The sequence below is a fragment of the Protobothrops mucrosquamatus genome, unplaced genomic scaffold (genome assembly GCF_001527695.2).
Source record: "Protobothrops mucrosquamatus isolate PMUCROS unplaced genomic scaffold, P.Mucros_1.0 scaffold3095, whole genome shotgun sequence".
In the NCBI taxonomy this organism is placed as follows: Eukaryota; Metazoa; Chordata; class Lepidosauria; order Squamata; family Viperidae; genus Protobothrops; species Protobothrops mucrosquamatus.
In genome coordinates, this window is record NW_015389103.1 from 37716 (window position 1) to 54021 (window position 16306).

The 16306-nt window shown below is 45.1% G+C and overlaps 2 protein-coding genes across 5 annotated transcripts in view; one reads left to right on the forward strand and one right to left on the reverse strand.

Annotated features, from left to right (window-relative positions):
- The window catches only part of RIMBP2 (RIMS binding protein 2), a 39261-nt gene extending 35883 nt beyond the window's left edge, over nt 1-3378 (forward strand). For 2 of the 4 annotated variants that reach the window (XM_029286204.1, XM_029286206.1), the window contains one exon: nt 805-850. In XM_029286204.1, coding sequence (XP_029142037.1) covers nt 805-831 — 27 coding nt within the window. In that variant the 3' untranslated portion in view covers nt 832-850. Of the gene's footprint in view, nt 1-804; nt 851-3186 lie in introns of those variants that run through there. The other 2 variants (XM_029286205.1, XM_029286207.1) reach the window with 2 other exon arrangements.
- Nucleotides 3379-7972: 4594 nt separating this feature from the next.
- PIWIL1 (piwi like RNA-mediated gene silencing 1) overlaps nt 7973-16306 on the reverse strand; it is a 14878-nt gene continuing 6544 nt past the window's right edge. Inside the window, exons 10-20 of the mRNA XM_015826392.1 lie at nt 15937-16054; nt 15569-15683; nt 15247-15434; nt 14468-14540; nt 12947-13147; nt 12427-12530; nt 11664-11734; nt 11328-11481; nt 10588-10713; nt 9432-9579; nt 7973-8409 (exon numbers count right to left, since the gene is read on the reverse strand). Of these exons, the coding sequence (XP_015681878.1) occupies nt 8293-8409; nt 9432-9579; nt 10588-10713; nt 11328-11481; nt 11664-11734; nt 12427-12530; nt 12947-13147; nt 14468-14540; nt 15247-15434; nt 15569-15683; nt 15937-16054 (1415 nt within the window). The 3' untranslated portion in view covers nt 7973-8292. The remainder of the gene's footprint in view (nt 8410-9431; nt 9580-10587; nt 10714-11327; nt 11482-11663; nt 11735-12426; nt 12531-12946; nt 13148-14467; nt 14541-15246; nt 15435-15568; nt 15684-15936; nt 16055-16306) is intronic.

Consider the following 16306-nt stretch of genomic DNA (forward strand, 5'->3'; position numbering starts at 1 on the left):
ATTGAGAAACAATAATAATAATAATAATAAAAAACAAGTGTTGTTTTCGCTTTGTTCCCCTTGCCAACCATTTCAGATTCCGTTTGGCTTGATGTGTTTGTGTACATATGTATATGTATATATAGATATATATATATTAAGAAACACATTTTTGAAACCAAGTTTTTAGATCGCTCTGAAGCTGGGAGAGAAAAAAAAAACAGCTCCTTGCTTTAAATCAACTTGTTCCTTCCATCAATGATCACTCTCATGCTAATTTAGGAGCCACAGATTTTTTTTTATATTTATATATATATATATATATATATATATATCCGTTCCCCACCTTGAACAGTTTATATCTGTAAATTATAGACCTGCTGTAGAAATTATCTAAGACTGTAAACTTGGGGATGGATGTAAAACTTCAGACTCTTTTCTTTCTTTCTCTTTCTTTCTTTCTTTTTCTTTCTTTCTTTCTTTCTTTCTTTCTTTCTCTTTCTTTCTTTCTTTCTTTCTTCTTCCTTCCTTCCTTCCTTCCTTCCTTCCTTCCTTCTTTCTTTCTTTCTTTCTTTCTTTCTTTCTTTCTTTCTTTCTTTCTTTCTTTCTTTCTTTCTTTCTTTCTTTCTTTCTTTCTTTCTTTTTGGAACATCGCCCCAAAACTTTGAAATTTCAAAGTGATGTTTTAAGCTGCTTAACGGTGCTCCCTTCTGAAGGGGTTCGTGGGTCTTCTCTCATCCTTGCAATTTTTTCTCTGTTATATTTTATGTATACGGTTTTTTTTTTAATTTTATTTTTATTTTTGCTCATCTGCTTGGGAAACAGAAGAAGAGTGTTCATTTCACACCTTAAAAATGGGCAACGTTGCCTTCACGTAAGTGAGCAACTGGAGATACCAGCAGACACGCCTATTTCCTCTAAGTTGGCCTTCTGTAACGCGAGCCATCTTGGGCCCATGACGTGTGCAGAAAAAAGAAAAAAAAGAGAAATATGTCTCCAAAATTCCTTAGCCCTGGGTTCCAGATCTTCTTTTGGGGGACTGCCCTTTCCCAATCTGATGCCTTCCAGCTATGGTGGACTACAAGTCCCATCACCTCCAGGTGACCAGCCGTCGGACTGCTAGTCCGGCGGCCACAGAAGGCGCTGAGTTAGGAAAGGAGAATTTCTGATTTAAAAAAGGAAACGCGGAACGCGCTTTGCGTTCAAGGACTTAGGCTTGCGTTCAAGGGCTTAGGCTCCCACACAGGGAGAAAACATTTTAATATTTGGAACAGATTTCTTACCGGCCTTAATGCTTGTTTGCATAGTGTTCCCAGTGGTCTGGTTCCCAAGAAAAGCTGCATATTGCATTGTTAGCTAATTTGGGAGAACAAAAAGAAAAAGAAAAGAAAAAGAAAAATAAACACAAAATTGCTGCTGAGCAAAGCCGGTTGTGCTCAACAACCCGGCCGGCCTTTGGGAAGAGAGGACTTGAATTCCTTCTTTTGAAAGCATGCTAAGCTGCAATATCTGGTTGTCAGCTTGCCTTAAAAGCACCTCTCCTGGTGCGCGGTTGTCCATGGCCGAGTTTTTGCATCCCTTATGGACGTGTAGGCTCCTCTGCCCAGCAGCTCATGGGTTGACCAATGCAATAAGCTGAAAGGAACGCGCGCCGCTCAGATCGGTGGGCCAATGCATTAGTGCTCCAGAGATGGTATCTTCAGGTGTATGTTGAAATCGCACTGAGAAAAGGGTCCCTTTTGGCTTCTCCCCCCCTCCCCTCCATTAGACAAGACCTTGATCGAAGATCAAAGCAAGCTTGGGACCTCCTTGGCTTAACAAGCCCACTGAGATGTCCAAACAGCCAGGCAGGTGTTAACAGGAGGGAGGTTGGGTGTTGTTAGGAGCTCCATTTTGGATTTTTCCAGTTGGAGAAGACATTTTTCCAAGGGGTGTCATCCTGTTCCACGCCATTGAGCGTGTGTGGCACGTGCCACCCAACCCAGATACGTTCAACCAAAGGTCTCAGAGCTTTCTTTGATTGTGATTAAGGTTCATTTTAATTTGGTTTGGTGTTTTTTTTTCCCCCTTTCCACCAGTGTGCCATCTTCTCAAAATATGTCCTGACAGAATGCTAAAAGTTGGCGAGGGTGGTGGGGTGGTGGATGGATTTAGAAGCCTGGAGGAAAGCAAGAATTGAGCTAGTCCGACACAGATTCTTCCCAGAAATGGGTGAGTCCACGTAGACATATGCCACGTGGGAGTCCCCAACTCCCTCTTCCTCAGGATCCCTCCTGAGAAGAAAGGGGATCCGGGCAAAATCCAGATCCCTCTTTAAAACAAGTCATTTTTTTTCAGAGACTGGTCTACTAAAAGAGGCGGAAGGCTTCAGCTATCTATGCCATGATTTTAACATAAATCAAGTCCATAAATCCATTTACACACGTCTTTGAACGTACTCCGGGAAACGGATGGGTCTGTCACGTGGCATACGTTAAAAAAAAAAGAGGGAAGAAGAAAAAGAATTCCTGCCCCTAAAAGGTGTGTGTGTGTTTGTGTGTGTGTGTGTGTTTAATGCAGCGTTTGTCAACTTTGGCCATTTTAAGATGGATGGACTTCAACTCCCAGAATTCTCCGGCCAGCCGTGATCAAGACTGAGTGCTCTAGATCAGGGGTCCCCAACCCCCCGGTCTGTGGACCGGTACCGGGCCGCAGCACGCCAGCAACCGGTCCGCACAAACAAGCAAAGCCCCATCTGTGGGATGCAGGCAGCACACAAAACCACGCACCGTCCAATCCGTGGAAAAATCTCTCCATGGAACCGGTCCCTGGTGCCCAAAAGGTTGGGGACCTCTAGTATAGGGCAGGAGGTCCCCAACCCCCAGTCCGTGGACCAGTACCGGGCCGCGGCACGCCAGCAACCGGGGCACACAAACAAGCAAAGCCCCAAGCATGAGATGCAGGCAGCACACAAAACCACGCGCCGTCCGGTCCACGGAAAAACCTCTCTCCACGGAACCGGTCCCCGGTGCCCCCAAAGGTTGGGGACCTCTGCTCTAGATCGGTGTCGGCTGGAGAACTCTGGGAGTTGAAGTCCCCCCCTCCCCTGCCCCATCTTCAACAGGCCAAGGATTGAGAAACCCTGGTTTAACGAATGAAAAAGCCAACGCTGCTTTCTTATTGTCCATGACCACAGCCCTTCAGTAAACTTAACAATATACCTATCAGGTTCCTCCTGAGAACACAGGTACGCCACCAAGGAGAGCACCAAGCCCCACAGCCCATCTCCCATCGGGGTCACCTCTGCCAACTATGGGTTCTGGTAGCCCCAGGCGAGGCAGGGAGGTCTCTTCGACCAAGGCGAAGGGTCTCATTTCCAAAGGGAAGAAACTTCTCAAAAGACTGGGTGCCGTGAAATGAGAAATTACAGCCATCTGGACATCCTCTAAAAATCATCAGACTTTAAAAAAAAAAACAAAAAAACAACCACCCATATGCAGACCGATCTAGAAACGCCCCAAACTAGGGACTATTTCAGGACTATTTCGAGCGGATTTTTCTAGACACAGAGCTTGCACGCCGCGCAGCCCCTTTCCTCCCCCCTCTTTTTTTAATTTTATTATTATTATTAAGCGCATTCTGTTGTCTCCAGAAACGTCTCTGTCTGGATTGGTCTGGCTTCAAGGCGTGGCAGTGCTGCTAAAAAAAAAAAAAAGGCATTATTTTTTTTTTGCGCTAACTTGTTTTCTCAAACAACAAAAAAAAAAAATTAAAGAGAGGAGAAGATGGGATTAAGGAACGTAAACCTGCACCAATCCTAAGGGACTTTGTTTCCTATTTCCATTTTTTTTTCCTTTTTCCTATTCCTAAATTCCTATTTCCACTTTTCCCTGAAAGTGGAAAAAAAGCAAACAAACCTAAAAACAATTTTTTTTAAAAAATCTCCTTGTTCTTTGATCCCCGTGTTCATTCTCCACGTGACGCGTACATAGTCTTGAAACTCCCTAATTTGCCAGAAGCCTTGATGTTTGCCTTATAAATGCACAATTATTTGTACTGTCTGAACTCTGCAGCTGTGTACTTTGTGTTGACCTATTACGGTTCCATTCTCACCGAGACGCCCATCCTTTTTAAAAGGCCACGATGGAGTCCGTTTCGTGTCCGGTATTAATTCCTGGGGAAGTGTGAAAAATGTCGTGCAAAAGGTTGTTATTATTTTTTTTCCCCAACCGTCTGCGTAAGTTCTGCTGTTCGGCTTCTCAAGTACGCTACAAAAATAAAAAAAATAAATAAAAATTAAAGCAAAACCAATTACGGCAAACCAACAAGCGTTGCAAAAAAAACACACACACAAAAAGCAGATTTAAGGTGGGCGTTGCTTGGGGTTCCCATATTGTTGAGCGCAGAAGGAAATAACAACACAAAAACGTTGTATTATTCCTGGGCCACTGCCAGCAAAGTCTCTCAAATCAGAAAGGTTGAATTTTGTCACGGATGACCCCTTGTTGTGACTGGAGACAAAAGGCAGGAGTCGCACAACCACTGCGTACTTGCTGGGGCGGGTGGGAAAAAAGAGATTATTTGGCTGTTGGAAGACTTTTGTAACCATTTGTATATTCTTTTTACTGTTTATACATACTTTTCAGACTGCCTTTGTTTTATAATTGATGGAAGGTTTGTAATATAAATGATCAAAGCTTTTCCCCATTGTGTCTTCAAAGAAACGTGTACATTCTTGTAAAATAATATATAGTGTGCTAGATTTATGTAAAGGAAAACAAAAATGGCCTAAACTCGTGGTAAAAGTATTGTGTGGGCGTGTGCATGTGTACAGTTGTTAATGTGTAAATTATTTTATATAAATAAATTTGATATTTTGTAGAAGGGTGTGGGCTCCTGAATGAACCAATTAGCCACATACGAGCAAATTCAGGCATGTTGGCTAAATGTGGTTTAACCAGTAGCAGAGAACACAGAAGTGTGATTGATTCGCCACAGCCAAAATCTCGGTTTACAGTCTATGAAACTAGGTTGAATCTTAGCCTACTTACACGTGAATCCAGTTGTTATAGTGAGGATTTTAAAACACCTGGTTAAGTTTGTATGTCTTTGAATCTTCTTAATTGAGCTAAAAGGAACAAATGTTTCGCAAACAGCGAATACAGGGAGAGTCCTCAGCTTATGGTCGCCAAGTGGAAAATTTGTTAAGGGGGTCTGGCTCCATTTTAACGACCTTCCTTGTCACCGTTCTTAAGCGAATCCCTGCGGTTGTTAAATTAGTAACCCGGTTAAATGAATCTGGCTTCCCCATCGACTTTGCTTGTTGGAAGGTTGCAAAAGGGGATCACGTGACACCCCGGGACACGGTCATAAATGTGAGTCAGTTGCCGAGCGTCCGAATTTAAATCAGGTGACCCTGGAGCAGTCTGCAGTGGTCGTAAGTGTGGAAAAACGGTCGTACGTCACTTTTTTCAGTGCCGCTGTCATTTCGAACAGCCACTAAGCAAGTGATGGCGAACCTTTTAGATACCGAGTGCCCAAAAACTGCCCTGCCCCACCCCACTCCTGTCCCTACCCCCCGCAGGGCCACCCACCACCTCCAGGGCCCGCCACAGATCGCCATGGCGGCCCAGTAGCACCATGGCGGCCACGTCCTCCACCCGTGCCCCGCAGCATCATGTTTGTGACGGGGGTGCAAGGGCGGAGTCTTGTCCCCACTGCCATGTCCTTGGCTGCGCTGCTCCAGGCGGGCCGTGCCTGGGGCCAACTCTCCTCTGGGGGGGCTGGTGTGGAGGGGGCTATGGGGGAGGCAGGGCTGGGGCGACAGCATGTGTGCCCGCAGAGAGGGCTCCGAGTGCCGCCTCTGGCACCCGTGCCATAGGTTTGCCACCACTGCCCTANTTGCCTTATAAATGCACAATTATTTGTACTGTCTGAACTCTGCAGCTGTGTACTTTGTGTTGACCTATTACGGTTCCATTCTCACCGAGACGCCCATCCTTTTTAAAAGGCCACGATGGAGTCCGTTTCGTGTCCGGTATTAATTCCTGGGGAAGTGTGAAAAATGTCGTGCAAAAGGTTGTTATTATTTTTTTTCCCCCAACCGTCTGCGTAAGTTCTGCTGTTCGGCTTCTCAAGTACGCTACAAAAATAAAAAAATAAATAACAATTAAAGCAAAACCGATTACGGCAAACAAACAAGCGTTGCAAAAAAACACACACACAAAAAGCAGATTTAAGGTGGGCGTTGCTTGGGGTTCCCATATTGTTGAGCGCAGAAGGAAATAACAACACAAAAACGTTGTATTATTCCTGGGCCACTGCCAGCAAAAAGTCTCTCAAATCAGAAAGGTTGAATTTTGTCACGGATGACCCCTTGTTGTGACTGGAGACAAAAGGCAGGAGTCGCACAACCACTGCGTACTTGCTGGGGCGGGTGGGAAAAAAGAGATTATTTGGCTGTTGGAAGACTTTTGTAACCATTTGTATATTCTTTTTACTGTTTATACATACTTTTCAGACTGCCTTTGTTTTATAATTGATGGAAGGTTTGTAATATAAACGATCAGAGCTTTTCCCCATTGTGTCTTCAAAGAAACGTGTACATTCTTGTAAAATAATATATAGTGTGCTAGATTTATGTAAAGGAAAACAAAAATGGCCTAAACTCGTGGTAAAAGTATTGTGTGGGCGTGTGCATGTGTACAGTTGTTAATGTGTAAATTATTTTATATAAATAAATTTGATATTTTGTAGAAGGGTGTGGGCTCGTGAATGAACCAATTAGCTACATATGAGCAAATTCAGACATGTTGGCTAAATGTGGTTTAACCAGTAGCAGAGAACACAGAAGTGTGATTGATTTGCCACGGCCAAAATCTCGGTTTATGGTCTATGAAACTAGGTTGAATCTTAGCCTACTACTTACACGTGAATCCAGTTGTTATAGTGAGGATTTTAAAACACTTGGTTAAGTTTGTATGTCTTTGAATCTTCTTAATTGAGCTAAAAGGAACAAATGTTTCGCAAACAGCGAATACAGGGAGAGTCCTCAGCTTATGGTCGCCAAGTGGAAAATTTGTTAAGGGGGTCTGGCTCCATTTTAACGACCTCCCTTGCCACCGTTCTTAAGCGAATCCCTGCGGTTGTTAAATTAGTAACCCGGTTGTTAAGTGAATCTGGCTTCCCCATCGACTTTGCTTGTCGGAAGGTTGCAAAAAGCGATCACGTGACATCCCGGGACACGGTCATAAATGTGAGTCAGTTGCCGAGCGTCCGAATGTAAATCACGTGACCCTGGGGGAGGCTGCAGTGGTCGTAAGTGTGGAAAAACGGTTGTAAGTCACTTTTTTCAGTGCTGCTGTCATTTCGAACAGCCATTAAGCAAGTGATGGCGAACCTTTTAGATACCGAGTGCCCAAAAACTGCCCCGCCCCACCCCTGCCCCTACCCCCTGCAGAGCCACCCACCACCTCCAGGTGGCCCAGTAGCACCATGGTGGCCACGCCCTCCACCCGTGCTCCGCAGCATCATGTTTGCGACGGGGGTGCAAGGGCGGAGTCTTGTCCCCACTGCCATGTCCTTGGCTGCGCTGCTCCAGGCGGGCCGTGCCTGGGGCCGACTCTCCTCTGGGGGGGCTGGTGTGGAGGGGGCTATGGGGGAGGCAGGGCTGGGGTGACGGCACGTGTGCCCACAGAGAGGGCTCCGAGTGCCGCCTCTGGCACCCGTGCCATAGGTTCGTCACCACTGCACTAAGCGATCTGTATATAAGCCCAAAGAGAATTGCTGCTTATACTTCGGCATCTTTGGGGGGGAAAGGCTGAATCAAAAGGTGTGTATTTCTGATGCTTCTAAACTCCCCCAGGTTGTGTTTGCAAGGAAAGGAGACCCAGCCATTGAGAATGCAGCTTGTCTACTTCGCTACCTCCTTATTCCCTGAGCAAAACACCTTACGGGGTGCCACCCTTGGAAAAAAAACGCATTCCGACACACAGGCTTGACTGAGATTAAATTAACTTTATTCTTAACGCTGCTGAGGAAACCACTCTTTGGGCAGCAAAACGGGAACAGGCTCCAGTGACAATTGATCTGGACGAGAAACTGAACTTAGTCATGCAGGCACCAATGGTGATGACGGTGATAATAATAATAATAATAAAATGATAATCCTGATATAGTTATCACTGATGTGTGCAATACAACAGCCCCAAATATCCACTCCGTTGAGTTTTAAGGCACTTCTTTATTTTATTTCTCCCCCCCCCCTCCAACAAAAGAACTCTCTCTGGTCCAAATTCTCTTTCCGTTCCATTATACCGTCTTCTCCGGTAAGATTCACAGATAATAAAGTTTCTCCGAAAGGGCTAGGTTTGGCTCTCTGTGGATACTCTGCCCGACGAGGAAAGCCAGCTTATGGGCATACTGGCAGGGGGCAGGCACGCGAATGACTCCCTGCGGAGAAAGGAAGAGACACAGAACAGCCCATCAGCCTCGTTGGGAAGGGAACGGCCGTATTCTGGGATACAGCAAATCTCCACTTGAAGTCTCTGGATCAGGAAGGGATTCGCTTTTTAGGCTGTGCTGTCTAGCGTGGCCGAAGAGGCCCAGGACTTTAGGAATCAAAAGGAATTTTGCCTCTTTTAACTTAAGCAGGGAAGAAAACGGAACAGGAATTCAACAGGGGAAGAGATCCAGCAAGAAGAGAGAATCTAGATACAATAATAATAAAGTTGGAAGGGACCTTGGAGGTCATCTAGTCCAACCCCCTGCTCAGGCAGGAAACCCTATATCATTTCAGACAAATGGCTGTCCAAGTCTCTTCTTAAAAACCTCCAGTGTTGGAGCATTCACTGCTTCTGGAGGCAGGTGGTTCCACTGGTTAATTGTTCAAACAGTCATAAATAAATGGAGGTTTTAAAATATAACCTTATCTAGAGGACCAGGAGATAACTTAAGATTTCCCAAAGAGGTATCCTGTGACTCATCTCATTCAAACCCAGAAAAGCTGGTGAGGCTACAGGCAATAAAAATAAATAAATCTGTCAATGGGTTGGGGATCATCAGAAACGACTTTTGAACTCGATGGAAGGTGTGTTCACCTACAACAACGGCAGAAGTAATAATAATAATAGTAAAGTTGGAAGGGACCTTGGTATGTACATTCCCGAGCTGCAGAACATGACAATATCTAAATGCAACCACTTTGTTGTTAATGTTTTTGTATTACTTTATTGACTTAGTCCATTGACTTTTAGGGAATTTTCTAGGAGGCTAAAACCACCACTGTACTCATTTTTTCCCCCTTTCCATCTTTACTTGTAGAGAAAACCTGCTCCCTGTCCAGGATATTCAGCTTTTGGGGAAACGAGGTAGGACTGGGATAAGAAATAGGAAGTAGTAAAAAGCCTACAGCTCAACTGGTGTCAGTGCTAAGTAATCGTGGAAGGTCCACCAAAGGGCAAGTTACTACTTACCGGCCAATTGTAGTACATGTGACACAGCTTATACGTTAGCCTCTGCATGTAGTCAGGCTTCAGCGCACTGCTGTCATAGATGACGTTGTAATGGGTGGGTGCAACGGTGCCGCTTTTCACGGACTGACTCACAATGAAGAAATCGTACCTAGAGGAGAATCAGATCAAAGCTGTCTTGAGGTATGTTCAAGCCTGGAGAACTTCCTCCAGTGATGGTCTCGGAGCAGCCTACTCTGCGCTTAGAACAGGTCCCTTTGGTGGCTAATGGGAAGTCCTTGGGTAGATTGTTAAGGTAAAAGACTTCCTATTAGTTCAACTTGTTCAGGTGACATATGTCAACGTTTGTCACCTGATGTCTACATTGTTTGACCATCGCTGGACTTTTCCCTAAGGAGCTGACCTTGTTCTAGCCTGGTCTTCTTTTGTTTTCTGCCTCCTGGGTCTCACAAGGAAATATGAGACAAACTCTCCCCCTATTTTCTTCTCCTTCTGGCTTGGACTTATCTCACATCAACAATGTTAGCTCCCAATGAAGCCTGGTGTAGAGTTATGTAAAGGCTTAAAGAAGATATTCAACAGCTGTTGGAGAACATCAGCCTAACCCTGGAAGGGAGGAAGGAGTGAGACAGAAACTCAAAGACTGCCCTATCTTGATGCCGTTTGGTATGAAGAGAAAGAATCAAGATTGTTCTGAAATAACAGGTTCGAAGAATGGCAAGTAGGCAGTTAAGAGCCTTAATCTCATACCCTTCCTTACTCAAGGAATAACAAGGGTTGGAAAGGACCTTGGCAGTCTTCTAGCTCAACTCCCTACTCAAGCAGGTGACCCTAAACCATTTCAGACAAATGGTTGTCAAATCTGTTCTGTAAAACCTCCAGTGTTGGAGCACCCACAATTCCTAGAGGCAAGCCCTTCCACTGCTTAATTGTTCTCACTGTTAGGAAGTTTCTCCTTAGTTATAGATGGCTTCTCTCCTTGATTAGTTTCCATCCGTTGCTTCTTGTCCTGCCTTCAGGCGCTTTGGAGAATAGCTTGACTCCCTCTTCTTTGGGGCAGCCTCTTAGATATTGAAAAATGCCCCCAAGAATAGAAATCTCTTGCCTTCCTGTTTTTAAGCATCTATATATTGTTCCCTTGAACTAACAGTTGACTTACCACTCTGGTCTGGTAACTTCTAAGTCAATAATTGTGCCAGGTGGTGGATTCTGGAGTTTCCCATCGATTTCGGCAAAGAATCTGCTGTTCACACGCTTCTTTACCACTATCACTGTTAGCTTGGGGCTTGAGAAGATTGCAGAGGAAGGGTTAGTTTGGTTAAAGTGCTCAACATTTCTCAAGAGACAGACAGGAATTAAACGTGACTTCCTTTCTTTTCGCTGCATCATCCTCTGCTGTTCTTGGAAAATTTAAATGGGCAACGATTCAAAGGAAATCTGCCCGTAAAATTGCCCTGGCAAACAAATCAAATGTGATACGCAGAGTCACAAATACGCTGAGTTGGTATCAGCAACTTTTGTAGCCTAGGAAGATTTATATGAAGATATATATATTTTTTACGCGTGATCTCTGTGTAATTTTTTTTTCATTATTTCTATTTCTTTGGCTGTCCTTAATGTTGCCCCAAAGTCATTTCCACTCTGTAAATTGAATAAAAATAAGGCTTGATATGGCTTCTTCATTCACAGCAGCTGCATTCTGCTGCCTTATATACCTTACAGTCCAACCTTGGCCCCCAAACCACATTTATTCTAGCAATCCTCTTGCTCCAGGGAATTGCAGCCATACAAATTTACAAAGCGCCTTATGAGGTTGAAGCCAACTGCACTTTGGAGTATGGCCGTCTACCCAACCAAGCCCTCTTCCGCCCAGGCAACTTTGTTAAGCACCCAACTTACCGATAGTCAGCCCCAACTGTTTTCAAGCACTCCAAAAACTGGGGGATTTCATAGCTCACCAAGGTTTTTAACTGACCGTCCCCGACACCGTCGCGATACACAATGATCCGAGTAGGCATGTGTTCGTTGTAGGAATACCAAGTTCTGAGTGCAGCTAAAGAAAGACGAGGCAGCGATTTACAAGAATTAAACCAGATCCCCTACTCACAGGAAGAGCATCCCTAGACCCCAAAAAAGCCAGTTTTTATCAAGACTGTCATGTTTCAAGTATAGAACTGTCGTTTCTTTAGACGTGTAAAACTCTCGAGCGTTGGCACATTGTCGCCGTTATTTTACCTTGTAGGCACACTTTGAGTCCATCCACAATTTCTTGCCCGCGATCTTGAAGCACGCAGCGTGAATACCAACTGCCAAAGGAAGACAAAAAGGCTCAGATCCCCAGAGACCTCCTGCCCATGACTTACACCCAAAATCGGGACCAGAACTTTGGCCGTTAAGTTGAAGCACCTATGTGTGGTTATTGAGCAAATAATGTGGCCGTTAAGTCCGAATCACCTAGTCACTAAGTCCGAAATGCCACAGGCTCCTTGGCACAGAAGGGGACAACTCGCCCTGAGACCATTTAACAATTTAATTACTTGAAATAAATTAAAAAATATATTTTTTGTCAGTCACACTTCACTCTGTCCCTCCTTTTGCATCTTTTAACGATTCTATTCTATTCCACCATTTCCTTGATACTGTCCCGCAGCAATTCGGCCCTGGTGAGCTGGCCGTTGACGAATCATCACAGACTCTCCTACAATCAGCAAAACCTGTTGCAAATCAGTTCACATGACAACAGGATGCTGCAACCAGTCATACATGTGAACCAGTGTCCAAAAGAGGGCCATGCAATTGCAGGGCAGGAGACTGGACATTTTACAACAGCCAGAAGTGCTTTAGACTTGCCAAGCACCCTCTCTGAGGCCGTTGTAACTCCGGATGGTCGTTAAGTGATTAGTTGTACAGTTGAGGACTTAACGCAGCCGTTTGTGTGAGTCAGTATGTTTTCCTAAAGGACGATATGCAGCTCTTGAAAACGTCTTAGCAATCCTACCGGGTCATTCCATGATTCAAACTCGCAACAAATGCCGCCACGGATCGCCGTCCAGCCGAGATGTCATGGTAACAGTCGATTCCCACAATCATGAGTTGCTTCATCTGGAATATTGGAGGAAGAAACAGTGAGCTATTTTTTTATTAGAGAGCCAGTTTGGTCTACTGGTTAAAGGCTGTGAGAAAACGGCAGGCTGTGAGTTCTAGTCCTGCCTTAGCCATGAAAGCCGGCTGGGTGACTTTGGGCCACTCCCTCTCTCTCTCAGCCCAACAACAGGGTTGTTGTTGTGGGGAAAATAGGAGGAAGGCGTGTTCGCCACAACTTGAGTTATTTGCAAAAAAAATAAAGGCGGGATATTAATTCGTTAGTAAGTCAACACAACTTGTCCATGAACTGGGGCAAAACACAAAGACATCCCGAAACGGGGTAAGTGACATTTTAACTTTCATGTGGGTTTCTTACAGGGCTGCTAAGCTGAACGCTGCTGGAAGGGGTGTGTGTGTGTGAAAAAGCTACTTACTGGGATTTCAACGCTCCAGAGTTCGCCCCCCATTTTACAGTTCATCTGCAAGGCAATTTTGGTGGCAATCGCCATGACAGTTTGCGGCTTGCTCAAGGTGCGAGCCAGGACACACTGGCTGGGCGTGGGGCAATCGGTGCACAGGTATTTCTTGATGGCGTCGTATTTGTCTTTACGGTTGCTGGACAGGAGGCAGACCACCTTGAAGAAGGAGACAGTCAATGCACCCCAGTTTTTTTACTGAAAACCTCAAGCCTCTCTGTTCTAGCTTGCGGGGAATCCCGTCGCAGGCTACGTTAGCAGAGCTACCTAACCTTTTACACGGTGGGATGCTCTTGAGGACCCTTGCTCTCCTATCTTTCCATCCTTTCAAAGACAATTCAGATGGTCCAGTTAGAGAATGGCATCCTATTAGCATTTAAGTAATGAGCAAAGTCCCGATTTCTGTGGGTTTCCTAAGACTGCTCACCAGCCTTCTAGAGCAGTGGTTCTTAACCTGGGCGATTTCATTTTTCAGGGGGGCGATGGAACAAAAAGGGGTGACGTGGGGGTGAAGGAACAAAAAGGGGGCGATACGGGGGCGATGGAGTGAGAAGTTTTGGGGATACTTTTGAGACTTTTTCGTACAGTGAATCGCTGTATATCTGTCGTACAAAAACATCAGATCGCTCGCTATTAGTGGATTGAATTGTGTTTTCAAATGTTCCTCCAGCTAGCTTCAGTACAGAACGCCGTAGATATGTGAAGACGCATCGCTTATCTTCATGCGCGTTGCGCAGCAGCCTCTACCCTTTTTATCTTTCTTTTTTGCGTCTTAAATTTCACTTGTAATTCAATCATTAAAAGTTACTGTTTTTCTTTCCGGGCATTTCCCTTTCTTGCAATTGAATTTTGTTTTCAGTGGTCATTACATTGAAGTGTCTTGAATAAATAAGATAATAATGAAATATATGTATCACGAAGTTTGGGAATAAAGTGACGGGTGGCACCAAAATCTTTCACCCAGTTGAGATATGGGAAAAAGACTGGAAATAAATTATTTGCATCGATATGTCCTGATGACAATTTTAAAGAAAACAAAACAAGTGTTTGCATAAATTGAAGAATTATTTCCTATGTTGTGATTGACAGGTTATGTTGGGGCAGGGGGGTGATGACAACTTCCTCATTGGCTCAAGGGGGCGATTCGTTCAAAAAGGTTAAGAACCACTGTTCTAGAGGACTCACCCCCTACTCCATTTTCCAACCATCTTCACGGGCGCCCTCCAAATCTTATAGATCATATTTAATCCTGATCTCGGCACAAGATGTCAACTGGTAAGAAAAGTGGGATCTGCCAGGGTTGCTGCCCCATTTATTCCTAGAAGCAAAGCTCCAAGGGGGTTGTTTAACCACTCGCACAAGGGTTTAAACCAGAGCCAACGTGCGGTTCCCTACATCCTGCACTCAATCGATAATCCTGGGTACAGGGTCAGACAAACCGCGATAGCATTCCAGTTCGTGGGATCACACTGTCCATACCATCTGAGTATCGGAGGTAATCTTCTGCTTCAAGGTTCTCAGGTATGCCTCTGTTCGGTCTTCAACTTCAACCCTACAAAGAAAGGCCATCTCTTTGACCATCCACGGTACAAATTGACATTTTCTCAAGCTGGATAACCTGAAGGCGTGTAGGCTGGCGGGGAATTCTGGGAGCCGAAGTCCACACATCTTAAAAGTTGCCCAGGTTGAGAAACACTGGTAGAGATATTTAGTGCCTACCGATGCCGTACAGGTAGATCCTTGACTTTTGACCTCCAGCTGGGACTAGAACTTCTGCCATTAAGTGCTCATTTAATGAGGAGACTTGCCTGATTTTACAACACTGTTTTGCGGGGGTCACTAAATAAATCTAGCTTCCTTCCCCCCCCCCCCCATTGGTGGAAACTGGCTGGAAAGGGTGCTCCTGGGAGCCTGCCACCCTAATTTTGATCACATGACCGTGGGGCTGCTGCAACGGACTGGCTATAAGGTGCTTTTCTGAATATAGCTGTAACTTCAAATGACCATTAAACGAATGGTTGTTGAGAACTGCCTGTATATCTGCTTCTTCTCTTTCTTGGTGACCTGCTAACCTGGCTACTCTAGGCCAAGTTACAAACCCCACCCTCCAAAACACGGCCTTTCTTTTCGAGAACTAGCTTCAGCTGGGGATTCCCAGAAGGGGAAACCGAGTCGGGGTTTAAATTGGCGGCTTTCGATTCAGAAGCCCCTCTGCTGACTTCTGGTGAAGAACCCGGGACTGGGTGGGGTTTACTTACATGATGGCTTTGCTCATTCTTATGCCCATGGCGGGGGTGACTTTGAAGAGATTTTGGACCAGAATGTTAGCAGCGTCGTAATTTCGGCGGGTGTAGATCAGCAGCCAGTTATCCAGGGGTTTCACACTGGTGAGGGTGGCGCCCCGCGTCTCCCTGGACCAGTCGGCCAGATGTGGGTTGTAGTCAAACTGAAAAGAAGCAATCTTCTTTTGCACTGGCAAAATCTCTCTCTCTCTTTTTAAATCTGTCAAGTTTAACCTGCTTGTATTTTTTTTTGGGGGGGGGGGTTGTTTTAATGCACTTGAGGAAGGAAGTTACTTACCGCTTTCCCTCCCTGACGGATTTTTTCGGATTGGACCACTCGCCCCGAAAAGGAAAGCAGTTTAGATTCAAAGCTGAGCCCCCAATCCCGTAGCTCTTTCTGAACATTGTCATCTCTGCAAAAAATAAATAAAAATAAAAATAAAAATGGAGCTGGTAGATCAGGGGTGTCCAACGTGGGCAGCCTGGAGACTTCAACTCCCAGAATTGAAGTCCACAAATCTTACAAGTTGCCCAGGTTGGACACCCCTGCAGGAGATGGTTGTTTATTCATACAGACAGACTCTCCGTTTATGCCACCTTTTCCCATCTGATTCCTTCCCTTTCAGATTTGGGGGGGGGGAGGGGGGAGAGATTCTGGCAACCTACTTATTAATGTAATTGATGAGCCGTCCAACTTCGCGCATCCTTTGTTCTGGGGCAAGCCTTGTGTGAACAGACAGGTCTTTCATTACGTTAAAATCGCTTCGCATCTTGTTAGTCAGGCCTACAAAGAGGGAAAAGTAAAACGCCCGGAGGGAGTGGTGGTGGGGGAGGGGGGGAGAAACATACAATAAAATCAATTTCTGTCACCAGCACTCAGACCCAACTCCTTTATTATCCCCCTCCCAAAATAATTATTCTAAAAGTTCAAACGTTCCCCTTTTTTATAATTGTCAAGGCGGCGGCAGCCGGAGATATAATGATCATTTCCGTTAGATAACTCTCGGTGTTACATTAGGTAAAAAGAAACTGCCTC